Below are 16,427 nucleotides of genomic sequence, written 5' to 3'. Positions count from 1 at the left end.
AGGGAGCTTAGGCAACATTTAGTAAACAAGATTGTTGAAGCACTGAATGATTTGCCTAATGGAGTGGTTCAATGAGAGACTGTTGCATCCTTTTTGTGAAAATTTGAGAAATATCTGAACAGAAAGATACAGGCTATGGGGAGAGTGTGGGGCAGTGAGATTAGTTTGAAATTTATACAGGGTAATGGAAGAAAGCAGGGCAGTTGGGTTAGTTTGGAATTGATCCAGGGCGGTGAGATTAGCTTGGGAGTAACTCTAGCAAAGAGTCAGCACAAACACAATGGGCTGAAAAATGACTTTCGACAGATGTGGAATTCTAAAAACAGAGGGTTTCTCTGGAATTGGGCAGCTGCTTGTCTCCATACCTGTCCAAGTGTCCGAGACCAGCTGTGCGCCTGGTCACTGCTAACCTATTCCAGGCTTAATACAATGCAGTAAATGACATCCTGGTTGGCTGCACCCAGAAACAGCAAAGGAGTGAAGTAATATTTCATTTGTCCAGCAAAATCCCAGATTAGCACCTTCCCACCTGCAATCAGGAGCAACCTCAGATCAGCATCTTTCACTGGTCAGATCTGTATACCTATCCTACTGGAATATTCGGCCCATCATGTCTGTCCCAGTAGCTTACAGTACTCCAAGTGCATATCCAAAATTTATTTTTAAACACAGTTGATTTCTGCTTGTCACCTTTTCAGGCAGTGAGTTTCAGACTCCCAACACCCTCTGGAAGGGAGAGCTTATCCTGAATTCCCCCTAATCTTTCTGCCAATTACTTTAAATCTGGTCATGGACAGAACAACAGAAATAGGTCCTCCCTAACCACCCAATCTTAACCCCTCATAACTTTATACACCACAACTAAGTCTCCCTTCAACCTCCTCTGTTTCAAAGAAAACAATCCCAGCCTATCCAATCTTTCCTAACAGCTAAATTCTAATTCCTGGCAACATCTTCGTAAATCTCTTCTCTGCCCTCTCTAGTTTGATCACAACTTTCTAGTGACCAGGGCTGTAAGCTGTATCTAGCTGTGGGTTTTATACAGTTCTAGCACTATCACTCCAATTATATTCTGTGCCTCAACTAATAAAGGAAAGTATCCTGTATGCCTTCTTAACAACCTTATTTACCTGTCCTGCCACCTTCAGGGATCTGTGGACATGCACTCCAAGGTCCTTCTGTTCCTCTATACTTCTCAGTATTGTACCATTTATTGGGTATTCCCTTGCTTTGTTTGCCCTTTCCAAATATCTCTCCAAATTGAACTCCATTTGCTACTTTTCTGCCCACCTGACCAGTCCGTTGGTATCCTCCTGAAGTCTGCAGCTTCCTTCCTCACCATCAATGACTCTGCCAACTTTGTAACAGCTGTAAACCTCTGAATCATGCCCTTTTTGAAGTCTATACCATTGATATATACCATGAAAAGCAAGGGATCCAGTACTGAGCCCTACAAACAGCCTTCCAGTTACAAAAACACCCGTTGAACATTACTTTTTACGTTCTGCCACCAAGCCAATTTTGGACAACTTGCCAAATGCTCTTAGCTCTCACAGGCTCTAACTTTCCTGACCAGTTTACTATATGGGGCCTTGTCAAAAGCCTTGCTAAAATCCAAGTAGACTACATCAAACACACTACCCTATCGACTCTCCTTATGACCTCTTAAAAAATTCAATCAAGTTCGTCAGAATGACGATCCCTTAACAAAAGCCATGCTGATTCTCCTTGATTAGTGCCTGCCTTTCTAAATTCCCTCAGAATTTTTCCAATAATTTTCTACACTGAGGTTAGGCTGATTAGCCTCTAATTACTGGGTTGAACCTTTTCTCCCTTTATAAATAATGGTACAGTGTTAGAATTCCTCCAGTACCATGCCTGTGGCCAGAGAGGACTATTTCTTCCCTTGCTTTTCTTAACATCCTGGAATACATTTAATCAGGGTCTGGCGATTTATCCCCTGTCAAATATGCTAAAACCTTAAAAATATTCCCTCATTCACTATGTTTATACCATCAACATTTCACACTCCTCTTCAACTACAACATCTGCTTATTTTTCCTTGGACTCATATACCCAGCCTGCTTGGAGGGCCAGACCCATGTGCCCAGCCTGCTGGGAGGGTTGGACCAGTGTACCCAGCCTGCTGGGAGAGTCAGACCCATGTATCTGGCCTCCTAGGAGGGTTGGACCTGCATACCTGGAATGTTGGGCGATTTCCCTGCTGGGTCAAAATTATTTTATGTCCTGACTCCATTTCTATTCACCTGCAAGGTCCGTCTGACTTATATTGTCTTTAGTGGAATCTGGTGCTGGCGGTTGTAAGGCTAAAGACTGACATGTGGTCAGCCAGCCAGTCTGTAAAATAAGAAACATTGAGAATCAAAGCTTGGGCAATCAAACCATGGACAACTAAACATAGGCAAACAGACCATGGACAATCTTTCCCTTGTATCTTTGAAAGTCGCTCGCACATTTTTTGTGCTTTGTTAGTTTTAGTATCAGCAGAGAGTCAATGTGTTTGGGGTGACAAATAAAGATAGAGACGCAGGCATGTCTAGAGGGAGGCCCACACATGTTATAGCACCAATACTGCATTGAGCTTCCCATCAGAAGCAGCAGTACATCATTACCCACCGTCTGCAGTGTTTTACACAAAGTATTTTTCCCAACTCCACTGTGGCCACAGATGAACAGCTTCACCTTTCTGCTGCTGAACTCTCCACAAGTCTGTAGTATTCTGTGTTTCTGCATTCCCTAAAGAAGCAATAAAAGAAGTTCAGCACAATTTCAACAGGAGGCACCATTGAACCAGGAAACATCACTGAATGAGGAGACAGGAAAGGTTGGGTAGTGAAATGTTGGCCAGTGTACACATCTGGGAATACATGCTTCCAAGGTCCTAAAACTCATTGTGACTCACAGATACACTGGAACCCTTCTCACTACTTTTAATCCAAGAATCTCTAACCTCTATCCTTCCCAAAGCAGAGAGATCAATTCAGCAACACTATCCTGAGACTGCTTTCCCTCCTCAAACTCTCAACTGGCTTTGGTGCCATTGACCACTCGACCCTTCCCCAAGGCTTTCCATTAAAGCCTATCATTACGGGTCTGCTCTCTTGTGACTCCACTCTTGCAACAGAGACAGAAGTCTCCAATGGTTTCTCCTGCCACACTCACACTGTCACCTCCATAGTACTATCTTAGAATCGCAGGAAAGTACAAACAGAAGAAGGAGGCCATTCAGCCCATCAAATCTTCAACATTGTTAGGCCAAATCAAGCATGCTGATGACATCCAGGTGAATAATTTGGTCCCTCCCCCAAGAGTTGCCATTCTCCCTTTCCATTCTCCTCAGTGTCCATGACTGTCTTCCCACACATAAAATATTGTGAACTGTACATAAGAAAAGTAAACAGCTGTAAACTCAGCAGCTACACAGAAGCACTTGGAGTAATCAGATTCCACCAAAGCATAAACTATACAATGAACAGCTTAACCACATGGTCCAGCCTCTGGAACTGGGGCAGGGACCCAGCATGAGGATTTTGTATTACAGACTCAGCGGCGCCTCTCACTGGGGCGCTGTCCCACAGGCAGTGACTCTCACTGGGGCACAGTCCCACAGGCAGTGACTCTCACTGGGGCGCAGTCCCACAGGCAGTGACTCTCACTGGGGCGCTGTCCCACAGGCAGTGACTCTCACTGGGGCACAGTCCCACAGGCAGTGACTCTCACTGGGGCGCAGTCCCACTGGCGGCGACCCTCACTGGGACACAGTCCCACCGGCGGAGACCCTCACTGGGGCGCAGTCCCACAGGCAATGAATCTCACTGGGGCGCAGTCCCACAGGCAGTGACTTTCACGGGGGTACAGTTCCACAGGCAGTGACTCTTATTGGGGTACAGATCCAAAGGCAAAGCCAGACATTGGGCACAGGAACTGACTCTAACTTGTCCTCATTCTTTGCATTGTAGGATTTTAAAACCCTGGATCAAACTTCCCCATTGAACATTACAGGGCAAAATGACCACCTGCAATCAGACACCTTGCAGATTCCTCGGACTGGAGTCAGGGTTGAAATGCTCCAGAATCTGTGAAATGTAGTAGCATTCAGTGGACCCAAGGGCAAAGCTCAATGCTAAGAATATGACATACCGAATAAATGGTCAAGGATTTACTGCTCATCTGTTCTTACCTGAGTTTTCACCTGAATACTTCTCCTGATTTGCAGAGGAGTTCTGGGCTGCTGAGTGACATCCTGAACAGTCATCCCTCCTGCAAAATGAAACATCACATCAGAGTCTGTGACTCAGAGCTGCACTGATCCAACACAGGTGTCTCCATTCTGACCTACACATCCTCTAAAGCTCAGCATCAAATGTATATCAGCTCAAGTTAATGGTATAGAGTTCCAGACAGGGGAGCCCAAACCTTAATCCAGCCTTAATAGGCACACAACATGGGTACACAACCCTAACACTGAGCTCACACAACAAAGGGATGTTTTACTAATGGTGACAGTAGCAAAGGATTAGAAGCATTCAGTGGAAATGCCCATCGACAGGATTCTGCTGTCAATCAGGTCGACCGTAGCCCCTCCACCCCCACCCCTGCAGTAAGTAACCCAGAGTCTGGGCTGATACTGCACAACTTGGAGCGGAAGGGCTTTAAGAAATAAGTGCTGAATATGAGTCAGGATCCTGTAAAGTAATTCTGAATTGTCTGCCCCCATCCGCTCCCCAGCATGTTTGTCTAATGAGTCTCTCTACAAATTCTATGATTTTGTAACTGTCCCCAGTTTCTGTCACAGGCAGCACAGATCATTTGGGATTTCAAATTTCAAAGGGAATGAGTGGACCGGATGGGATTTTCCCCAAATGATGGGAAGATAAGTGTTGGGCAGAGCTCATTACATCCAATCTTCAACATTTCAGAAGCAGGACTTGGGTTTAAGGCTTTTACTAACCACACTTCCAGACTCTAGACTCAGGAATTGTCACCTTGTTGCGGTATAAGAGATCCAAGGGCTGCTGCAACAGATAGTCTATCAGCTCTAGGAACTTTACAGCCTTCCGGACTGAATATTGAGTTCAACAATTTTAGATCATGAACTCTCTCCTCCATCCCCACCCCCTTTCCGATCCCCCTTTTTTCCAAATATTTATATAGATTTTTCTTTTCCCACCTATTTCCATTATTTTTAAATGTATTTCCATCGTTTTATCTCTACCTTTTAGCCTATTTCAATCCCCCCCCCCCCACCCCCAACCCCGCAAAAGGGCTATCTGTACCTTTATTATCACATTCCTTAGATAATATCACCAGCTTCAACACCTTTGTCCTTTTGTCTATGACACCCTTTGGTTATCTCCACCTATCACTGGCTCTCTCCAGCTCTACCTGTCCCACCCCACCCCCTTAAACCAGCTTATATTTCACCTCTTTTCTATTTTTCCTTAGTTCTGTTGAAGAGTCATACAGACTCGAAACGTTAACTGTGTTCCTCTCCACAGATGCTGTCAGACCTGCTGAGTTTTTCCAGGTATTTTTATTTTTGATTTGGATTTCCAGCATCCGCAGTTTTTTGCTTTTACTCTATCAGCTCATTGTGTTCCTGCCAATTTCCATCGCTGATACCTCGTACTACGCCGAATAAGACTGTCTCCTCATCCTGTAGTAGTGTGTAAACAAAAATAAAATCAGACAGAGAAACAAGCAAATACTGACCTGGGAGAACCTTCCAGCTGGGAATGTGCTGAAACCTTCCAGGCTTCATTGTTACATTGGAGTGCTGAGGACTTAAGGAAAATAAAACATTGACTGTTATGCAACCCATAAAGAACACAATTCAAGAACCAGAAGGATCAGAAGGAATAATGGAGAACTTTGGGCTTTTGATCCTTGAAAACAGATTGATAAAGGTGAATAAAATACTGAACAACACTGAGAAAATAGAGTGAGGGGTGCATTGCAGATTCACCGGAACACAATGGGGCATAAAGGGTTAAATTACAAGGACACATTGTATGGATTAGGCTTATATTCAAGTTTAGAAGATTGAAAGGTGATCTAATCAACTAATCAAGATGTTTAAGATTGTACTAGGATTTAATAGAATTTAATAGGGTAAGATAGAAACTATTTCTTCAGGGATAAGTGTCCAGAACAAGGCAGCATAACCTTAAAATTAGAGCTTGGCTATTCATTAGGGAGCACTTCTTCACACAAGGGGTAATAGAGAACTGGATCTCTCTTCCCCAAACACTGTGGATGTTGGGGAGTCAACTTGAGCTTTTAAGACTGAGAGATTTTTCTTAAAAGTAAAAAAGACTTGTATTTATTTAGCACCTTTAGGGCCTCAGAACATCCCAAAACAATTTACAGCCAAGTAAGTGCTTTTGAACTGTAGTCAGTGTAGTACTGTCAACTTGCCCACAGCAAGTTCCCATAAACAGCAATTAAATAAACGACCAGACTTTCTGTTTTAGTGATGCTGATTGAGAAATAGTTATTAACCCAGGTCACCAGGGTGAACTCCCCTATACTTCTTCAAAATAATGTATAGGATTTTTTCTGATGCCATTCATGCACAGTTCTAGGGAAAAATTTTCCCCTCACTGGGGGTGGGGGGGGTGGGGGGGTGGGGGGCTGGGGGGGCGGCTAGTGCAGGAGCGAGCGCACCTCCGATCAGTGCCCCTAATCAGGGATGTGCCATCATTTTACATGCGCGGAGCAAGTAAGGCCTGCCCAGCATGACATCCACCAGGAAGCACAATGCGCTCCCTGTGCTGGCGGAGGGGGGATTCCTTCAGCCGGGAATACGCTCTTTTGTGCATGCGTGCAAAAGAGCTCACTGATCTCCCTGAAGCCATGTGCTGCCTCAGGGAGATCGGCTCCGAATTAAAATTTGCAGTAAAAATGATAGGAAAATTTCCCTGACATGTCCCGTCATGTAACACTGTCTAAGGAGTTGGGACATGTCCATAACTTTAACCGAATCCTTTATTAAAAATTTAAATACCCTCATGAAACATCATCTCGCCCACGGATGAGGTTTCTTGCTTTTTCTGAAGCCCGCCAGGGCTCCCGGCCTGCCTGCCAATCTTAAGGTTAAACGGTTAGGTCCATTAATGATTTAAATTAGTGTCTCAATGGCCTCAATTGGCTGTTGACTGGTCGGCGGGCGCGCAGCTGACTCAGCTGCGCCCCCGCCGACCTAAAAATGGAAATGACGCGGGGTGACGTCAGGAGTTTTCTCTCGCGCTCTCTCTCTTTCTGAGTTTGAGGTTTTTTCTCTTGCTCTCTCTCTTTCTCCGAGTTTGGGGTTTTCTCTTTCTCTCTCTGAGTTTGGGTTTTTTTCTTACTCTCTCTTTCTCTGAGTTTGGGGTTTTCTCTCGCGCTCCCTCTCTTTCTCTGAGTTTGGGGTTTTTTCTTTCTCTCTCTCTGAGTTTGGGTTTTTTTCTTACTCTCTCTTTCTCTGAGTTTGGGGTTTTCTCTCGTGCTCTCTCTTTCTCTGAGTTTTGAAGTTTTTTCTCTCGCTCTCTCTCTGAGTTTGGGGTTTTTTCTCTCGCGCTCTCTGAGTTTGGGGTTTTTTCTCTCGCGCTCTCTCTCTTTCTCTGAGTTTGGTTTTTTTTCTTTCTCTCGCTCTCTGAGTTTGGGTTTTTTTCTTTCACTCTTTCTCTGAGTTTGGCGTTTTTCTTTCTCTCTTTATCTGAGTTTGGGGTTTTTTCTTTCTCTCTCTTTATGAGTTTGGGGTTTCCACTCGCACACTCTGAGTTTGGGTTTTTTTCTCTCTCATTCTCTCTCTCTTTCTTTAAGTTTGGGTTTTTTTCTTTCTCTCGCTCTCTTTCTCTGACTTTGGGGTTTTTTCTCTCCTCTGAGTTTGTGGTTTTTTCTCTCGCTCTCTCTCTTTCTGTGAGTTTGGGGTTTTTTCTCTCGCTCTCTCTTTCTGAGCTTGTGGTTTTTTTCTCTCTCCTCTCTCTGAGTTTGGGTTTTTTTTCTCTCGCTCTCTCTCTTTCTGTGAGTTTGGGTTTTTTCTCTTGCTCTCTCTTTCTGAGTTTGGGTTTTTTTCCTCACGCTCTCTTTCTCTGAGTTTGGGGTTTTTTCTCTCCTCTGAGTTTGTGGTTTTTTCTCTCGCTCTCTCTCTTTCTGTGAGTTTGGGGTTTTTTCTCTCGCTCTCTCTCTTTCTGTGAGTTTGGGTTTTTTTTCCTCTCACGCTCTCTTTCTCTGAGTTTGGTGGTTTCTCTGAGTTTGGGGCTTTCACTCACTTTCTCTCCACCCCCCCCCCCTCCCCCCTCCGAATTTGGGGATTTCTCTCTCTTTCTCACACACACACCGTTTGGTGGTTTTCTTTTTTCCTCTCTCTCAGAAACTGGGAATTTCTCTCCGAGTTTGCGTTTTTTATCTCTCTCAGAGTTTGGGAGTTTTCTCTCTCTGATTTCCCGCTCTTGTCTCTTCCCTGAATCCGAATCGTCGCCTCTGATTCAGCGCATGCGCGACCGCGAAACCTCCTGGGATTTGTAGTTCACCAGAGCCCTGGCCGGTAAAAACCCGAGAAAATGGCGGCGTCCCGGAGGAGAGAGGAGAGAGGAGGAGAGGGAGGGAGGGAGAGAGGGAGGGGGGGGGGGAGGGGTGGAGTTGGGTGGGTAGGGGGGTGAGAGGGAGGGGGGAGGGTTCAGATCGAGAGCCGCTGTCGGGGTGTGGCACACAGACACCCGGAGGAGCGGGGTGGTGGCGCGGGATCGAGGCCGCAGAGCAGTTCTTTCTGGATGTGTCAGTGGGTGTTTGTCTCGGTTGTTTGAGGTTTGACCTGGATCTTTTTGATGTGAGCCGGATCCTTTTTCTCTCTGCAGGTTTGCTGGGATGTTTGTGAGGTTGAGAGGCTACAGTTCATGTTGGCAGCTGCTGTTCAATGGTGGCTTCCTGAAGCCAGTAACCTGTTGGAGTCAAGATGTGAGCAGATATGGTGTAGCAGCACTGGGATATGCCAGCTCCCTGAGTATAGGGCACCCAGGAGCGAAAGCTCACAGGATCAGGGAAGGAAAGAGATGGCATTTACAGTCTGCATCTGTGATCACTGATTGCAGCCAAAAGATCTTCAATCGCATGAGCACTAACCAATTATGCTGTTCCTCCACCAATGGAGAGGAATTGCTCACTGACAGCTTAACTATCCCGCCAGCTCGGATCACTGAAACTCCAAACTGTCCATTGGAAAGTGTGCAATTTATTCCGCAGTTAACAATCTGCAAACCACCAAGTCAGTACAAGAGAAAGAAACTGCAGTTCCAAGCTGAGGAAAGGCGATTGAGGATCCGCAGCATTTGCCATCTGGCTCCCAGAGTTGTGTACATTAGTCCGGGCAGTTCGACACTCCTGAACCACAGGCCATTCTCACAGTCCACCTCAGATAGAAGTTCAGGGAGACCAGTAGGGAGCCCTCAGATCAAACTCCAGACCAAGTTCATGGTGACGTGCCTCTTTGGGGCTGCAGTAATGGGATTGTGGTTCTATGTCCACTTGGAAAAGGAGCAGCAGCAAAAGATGAGACGCCAGGAGCAACTAAAGAAGCTAGCACTTGGTCAAGGCGACTTCAACTTGCTGGATCATACTGGAAGATCCAGAACCAAGAAGGACTTCCTTGGTCAGTGGGTGCTGCTGTACTTTGGGTTCACCCACTGCCCCGACATCTGTCCCGATGAGCTGGATAAGATATCCAGCGTGGTGCAGATCTTAGACAAGGAGAGAGCGCTACCTCCAGTCCAACCCATCTTCATCACAGTCGATCCAGAGAGAGACGGGGTGGAGGAGATGGCAAGATACATCAAGGATTTCCACTCTCGCATGATGGGGCTGACCGGGACTCCAGAACAGATTAAGGAGCTGGGCAAGGCATTCCGGGTATATTACAGTGCTGGTCCCAAGGATGAAGACAATGATTACATTGTGGACCACACCATCATTATCTATCTTCTAAACCCAGATGGGCTTTTCACTGATTACTACAATAGGAATAAAAGTGACCAGGAAATTGCTGAGAGTATCCGCAGCCACATCAAAACCTACAATACTCTCTTCAGTTGATGACAAGAGGTTCTTGGAGAATGTTTGTGCCTGCAGCATCAGTTACAGGAGTGGAACTTGTTAAAAGGATGCTTGCCCACCCCACCCTGTCAGACATAGGATCAAAGGGCCAAAACTATCACTGATTACAACCTTTCACCTTATGCTGCAATGCTGTGCCAAACCCAACCCCAACTCAATTGAATGGAAGAGTTTGACAGTAACCATCACTTAACAGGTTTAACTAGCTGATGGGTTAGAATTTCAGACTGTGCAGGATAATAAATGATCCTTCATTTAACACTTGTAGAAAATCTGGATGTCAACTTGCAGTTCAGTGCAGGATCAATTTAATAACCGGAAGTGTGAATGCCAGACATTGCTGCTCACATGTTGTGTGAGTGGGGATAGGCAGGGGGGTTGTTTTGAGTACCCCATTAATAAATTCCACTGTAACTGCTTGGAATGGCCCCGTGCTGAAGCCTAATTTTAATTTGCCAACTTAGTTGTTGTAAATTAATCTCCAATAACAATATAAGAAGGAAGACTTGCATATATATCATATCTTTCATGACCTCAGATCATCCCAAAGTGCTTTACAGCTGAAGTACTTTTGTATTGTAATGTAAGAAATGCAGCAGCCAATTTGCTTACATTAAGCTCCCTAAAAAAAGTAATGTGATGATGATCAGGTAATGTTTTTTATGATGTTGATTGAGGAATAAATATTGGTCACGACACCAGGGATAAATCTCTTTCTCTTCTATGAAATAGCCCACCTGAGAGGGCAGATGGGACCTCAGTTTAATACCTCATCCAAAAGATTGCATCTCCAACAGTACAGCACTCCCTCAGTACTGCACTGAAGTGTCAGCCTTGATTTTTGTTCTCAAGTCTTGAAGTGGGACTTGAATCCACAACCATCTGACTAAGGCAACTGAGCCAACACTGACATTGGCAAAAGCCACACTTCCTGGGCAAATGTGTCTAGAAGTGTCAGAATGAATGTTTAGTCATTTAAATCCATGCTAGTGTAGATGGGCACATCAGGCACTGGGGAGTGTTTGGTTTTGCTCTATGACAAATATTGTCAGTGCTTGTTTATTAATTATGTGAATTGGTCATTACTTCACAGCATATTCCTTTCATCAGCCCAATGGGTGTACAGTGCACTCAATTGGACCCGAGAGTTGAAATGATAAGTTGATCACAACTCCTATATGGAATAGATTTTTAAAATAGACAGCCTGTTGGTCAGAATGGGCATGCCAACATTTTCAACTAAATCAAAACTTAAATGCAGACAGGAACTAATGGCATTATTACCTATGTTACAGCTATTTAGAACAAGACCAATATGCACAGCAACAAGATGGGAGGCCTTGACAACATTGTAACAATCTAAATAACAGTGAAAGAAGCAATTTTCCCAGTGCTGAAAATCATTTGCCTTTGAAGGTTAAGAACAAGGAGTGGGCAGGACTGTGAAACCCAGCACAGGATGGCATAGATTCATAATCCAAGAATTCTGCTCTTCACTATCTTAGAGGACTGGATTCGAAATGAAAAAATTCCACGAGTCTCTGTGTGATACACGGTTTATGCAGGTTGAAGTATGTTCCCTAAGAGATAGAATGTCCAGGTCTCTATATTTTTTGTCATTCCAACAAATTATTTTAATAAATCACAATTGAATTCTGAATGTAACACATCCACCATTGACAATGTGAACTTGACCAACTGGTATATGACATACTTATATAATGGCTGTTTTCATCCAGTGTCTGTACACACAATAAACTGAGAATAGATATGAAATAACATGAAGTAAAATGGTGAATTATGTAAAAGTTCAGGGGTTGAGATAACAGTTAATGTTGCCAATGCCAGGAATTTGACAGAGTTCCCACCGTCTTATCCTCATCCAGAAGGGTCTAAGAACAAAGAGCAAGGCATTAACTATTCAGAACAAATGTAGGTCCTGTGTTCTAATGCCACTCTTTTTCTGTACTTTTACCCACCTGTAGGTCAGCTTTTCACTGCTGAAGTCCTAAATGAAACCAAATTATCAGAAGAAATTTCATGAAATCAGAAATGACAGGAGGGCACCGTCTAACCTCTCAGAACTGTCAACACCAATCTTGCTCCCTTGTCTAGTCCCCTTAACAGTTTTTCAAATGCTTGTCCAGCTGGAGTATTGCATTTAATTCTGGGCAGTCCACTTTAGGAAGGATCTCAAGACGTTGGAGAAGGTGTGGAGGCGATTCACTAGAATGGTACCAGGAATGAGTGATTAGAGTTATGTGAAGAGGCTAGAGGAGATGGGATTGTTCTCCTTAGAGCAGATACAGTTAACAATAACAGTAGAGAACCAGGTGAAAATAGAAAGTACAGAGGCAATCTAAAGAAGTAAACGAGGGGCAAAAAACTATGAGAATAGATTAGCAACTAATATAAAAAGAAACAAAAATGTATTTTATAAGCATATAAATAGTAGTCATAGAAAGCGTAGGCAGATTAGCTTCCAAACTGGAGATCTTATGAAGACAAAGGGCATGGCTGAGGTACTTAAGGAAACTACTAAAGTCATCTGGTTCCGATAGGATGAATCCTGGGTTACTGAAGGAAGTAAGAATGGGAATTACAGAGGCTCTGACCATGATCAACAACTAGTGGGGTACTGCTAGAGTATTGAAAATGTTACACCCTATTTTAAAAAAATGAGGGATAAATCTGGGAAGTACAGGTCAATCAGCCCAACATCAGTGGTGAGGAAACTAGAAACAATAATCCAGAAAAAGACTATCTTTAAGGAAGTATGGATGAATAAATGAAAGCCAGCACAGATTTGATAAGCGTAAATTGTGTTTGACTAACTTGATCACATTCTTTGATCAAGTTACAGAGAGGTTTGATTAGCATAGTGCGCTTGTATATATAGACTTTCAAAAGGAGTTTGATGAAGTTTGACATAATAGATTTAGCAAAATTAAAGCCCCATGGGATTAAAGGAACCGTAGATGCAAAATTGCCTGAGGGACAGAAGTAGTGGTGAACAGTTGTTGCTCAAACTAGAGGGAAATATACAATGGTGTTTTTCAGCAGTTGGTATTATGACCATTGATTTTTTTGATGTAAACGAGATGGACTTGGCTATACAGTGGATAATTTCAAAGTTCGCAGATGATGCAAAACTTGGAAATGTAGTAAACCATTGGAAGGATAGTCATGAGGACGTAGGCTGGTAAAATGGGCAGATGAAATTTAGACAGAAGTGTGATGTAATACATTTTGGTAGGAAGAATGAAGAGAGGTAATATGAACTAAATAGTACAATTTTAAAGGGGTTATAGGAACAGAGGCCTGGTGGCGGGGTGGGGTGTTGTATGGAAACGAATGTTTGAAGGTGGCAGGACAAGTTGATACTATATAGAATGGAATCCTTGGCTTTCTAACTTGAGGATTAGAGTACAAATGCATGGAAGTTATGCTAAATCAATATAAAACACTGGTTAGGCCTTGACTGGAGAATTGTGTGCATTTCTGGGTTACCACAGTTTAGGAAGGATGTCAAGGCCTTGGAGAGGATGCAGAAGAGATTTACTAGGATGGTATCAGGGACGAGGGATTTTAGTTGTATGTGGGAGGAGTAGAGAAGTTAGGGTTTTCCTTTGGAAAGGTTGAGAGGAGAGTTAATAATGTTCAAAATTGTAAATGGTTTTGATACCATTTCTCCTTATTCATTCTCTCTGGTGGCAGAAGGGTCAGTAAGCAGAGGGCATGGATTTAAGATAATTTGCAAAAGAACAAGAAGCGTTTGAGAATTTTTTTCTATAGCCAGTTATGATCTGGAATGCCCTGCTTGAAAGGGTCACGGAAGCATATTCAATAGTTTTGGTCAAATGCTGTATCAATGTCAAGTTCAGTCACTCTCACCTCTGGAATTCAGTTTTTTTTGTCCATGTTTTGAGGTCTGCAACCAAGTGGCCCTGCCAGAATACAAACTGAGCAGTAGTAGGTAGGTTATTGGTGAGTGCAGCTTACTAGCGCTGTCACCAACATTCCACATGTCATTCCACTGTCACCAACATGTCCACAAATATTCACTCCCTCCACCACCAATGCACAGTAGCAGCAGTGTGTACCATCTACAACATGCACTGTAGGAATTCAACAAGGCTCCTTAGACAGCACCTTCCAAACCCATGACCACTGTCACTCACCATCCTGACTTGGAAATACATCTCCGTTCCTTCACTGTCGCTGGATCAAAATCCTGGAACTCCCTAGCAGCACTGTGGGTGTACCCAGACCACATGGGCTGCAGCAGTTCAAGAAGGCAGCTCACCACTGCCTTCTCAAGGGCAAGTGGGGATGGGCAATAAATGCTGGCCCAGCCAGCGAAGCCCACTTCCTGTGAATGAATAAAAAAGCCTACATGTTCCATTACTTTGCTGATGGTTATGAGTAGGATGATGGGGGAGGGGGTGGGGGTGTGGGGTGGGAATGGTGACTATTGGCTGGATTGAATTTGGCCTGCTTTTTTGTAGACAGGACGTACCTGGGCAGATACCAGTGTTGTAGCTATACTGGAACAGCTTGACTATAGAAGCACAGCTAGTTCTGCAGCACAAGTCTTTTGCACTACAGCCAAGATGTTGTCAAAGTACATTGCCTTTGATATATCCAGTGCACTCAGCCATTTCAGCATTGTGCCTTTTTTATTTTCTCATGGTATGTGAGCATCGATATCAAGGCCAGCATTTATTGCCCATCTCCAATTGCCCTTGAAGGCAATGGTGAGCCACCTTCTTGAACTGCAGTCCATCTGGTGTAGCTACACAGTGCTGTTAGAAAGTGAATTCTAGGATCTTGACCAAGCAACAGTGGAAAAATGGTGATGTAATTTCAAGATGGGATGGAGTTTAGTTTGGAGGGGAATATGCAGGTGGTAGTGTTCCCATGCATCTGCTGCCCTTTTCCTAATTGGGAGAGATTGCATGTTTGGAAGATGCTGTTGAAGGAGTCTTGAAGGTGTTTCTGCAGTACATCTTGAAGATGGTATACTGCTGCCACTACATCAGTAGTGGAGAGAGTGGATGTTAAGATAGATGGGGAGCTGATCAAGTGGACTGCATTGTCCTGGATTGTTGTGAGCTTCTTCGGTGATATTGGAGCTGCCCACATCCAGGCTGACCTCAAAAAAGATTGTAAAGAACTGCCCTGCATTTACAGACCAGTCAGTTTAACTTCGGTAGTGGGGAACCTTCTAGAAACAATTATTCGGGATAGAAATAATGGTCACATGGAAAAATGTGGATTTATCCAGAAGAGTCGGCATGGATTTGTTAAAGGAAAATCATGTCTAACTACCTTGCTGGAGTTTTTTGAAGAGGTAACAGAGATGGTTGATGAGGGAAAGGCTGTTGATGTATAGTGTATATGGACTTCCAAAAGGCATTCGATACAGTGCCACACAACAGACCTGTGAAGTAAGTTATAGGTCATGGAATAAAAGGGTCAGTAGCAATGTGGATACAAAATTGTCTGAGGGATAGGAAACAGAGAGTAATGGTTAATGAGTATTTTTCAGGCTGGAAGGTTTGTAGTGGAGTTACTCAGGGGTTGGTATTGGACCCTTGCTTTTCCTGATTTTTTTAAATGATCTAGACTTGGTGTGCAGGGGACAATTTCAGAGTTTGTGGATAACACAAAAGTTGGGAGAACTGTAAATTGTGAGGAGGACAATGTAGAACTTCAAAAGGATATTGATACATTGGTGGAGTGGGCAGATAGGTGGCAGATGAAGTTCAATGCAGAGAAGTGAGGTGATGCACTTTGGTACAAAAAACATGGAGAGACAGTATAACATAAAGGATACTGAGGGTGTACAGGAACAGAGAGACCTGTGTACTTATGTACATAAATCATTAAAGATGGCAGGACAGGTAGAGAGAGCTGTTTCCAAAGCATACAGTATTTTAGCCTTCATTAATAGGGCATAGAGTATAAGAGCAGGGAGGTTTTGATGAACATATATAAGACACTGGTTGGACCTCAGCTGAGCATTGTGTACAGTTCTGCATGCCACACTATAGGAAGGATGTGAACGCATTGGAGAGAGTGCAGATGAGTTTTATGAAAATGGTTCCAGGGATGAGACATTACAGTTATGAGGAAAGATTGGAGAAGTTGGGACTGTTTTCCTTGGAAAGGAGAAGGTTAAGAGGAGACTTGATAGAAGTTTTCAAAATCATAAGGGGTCTGGACAGTCATTAGGGAGAAACTGTTCCCACTTGTAAATGGATCAAGAACCAGACAGCACAGTTTTAAAGTGTTTTACAAAAGAAGCAAATGTG

At 43.8% G+C, this 16,427-nt stretch overlaps 1 protein-coding gene across 1 annotated transcript; it reads left to right on the top strand.

Annotated features, from left to right (window-relative positions):
* Nucleotides 1-8,488: 8,488 nt before the first annotated feature.
* LOC121286461 (protein SCO2 homolog, mitochondrial) lies at nt 8,489-11,886 on the top strand. Its single transcript, XM_041203586.1, has 2 exons — nt 8,489-8,548; nt 8,859-11,886. The coding sequence occupies exon 2, from the start codon at nt 8,869-8,871 to the stop codon at nt 10,087-10,089; it is 1,221 nt and encodes a 406-aa protein (XP_041059520.1). The 5' UTR covers nt 8,489-8,548; nt 8,859-8,868; the 3' UTR covers nt 10,090-11,886.
* The last annotated feature ends 4,541 nt before the right edge of the window (nt 11,887-16,427 follow it).

Source organism: Carcharodon carcharias, chromosome 13 (genome assembly GCF_017639515.1).
Source record: "Carcharodon carcharias isolate sCarCar2 chromosome 13, sCarCar2.pri, whole genome shotgun sequence".
NCBI lineage: Eukaryota > Metazoa > Chordata > Chondrichthyes > Lamniformes > Lamnidae > Carcharodon > Carcharodon carcharias.
Note: the sequence above shows the minus strand (reverse complement) of the source record. Positions and strands in the feature narration are given on the sequence as shown.

Bases quoted from the DNA above. Each gene is read 5' to 3' on its own strand.
- LOC121286461 (XM_041203586.1), top strand. From the start codon at position 8,869: ATGTTTGTGAGGTTGAGAGGCTACAGTTCATGTTGGCAGCTGCTGTTC.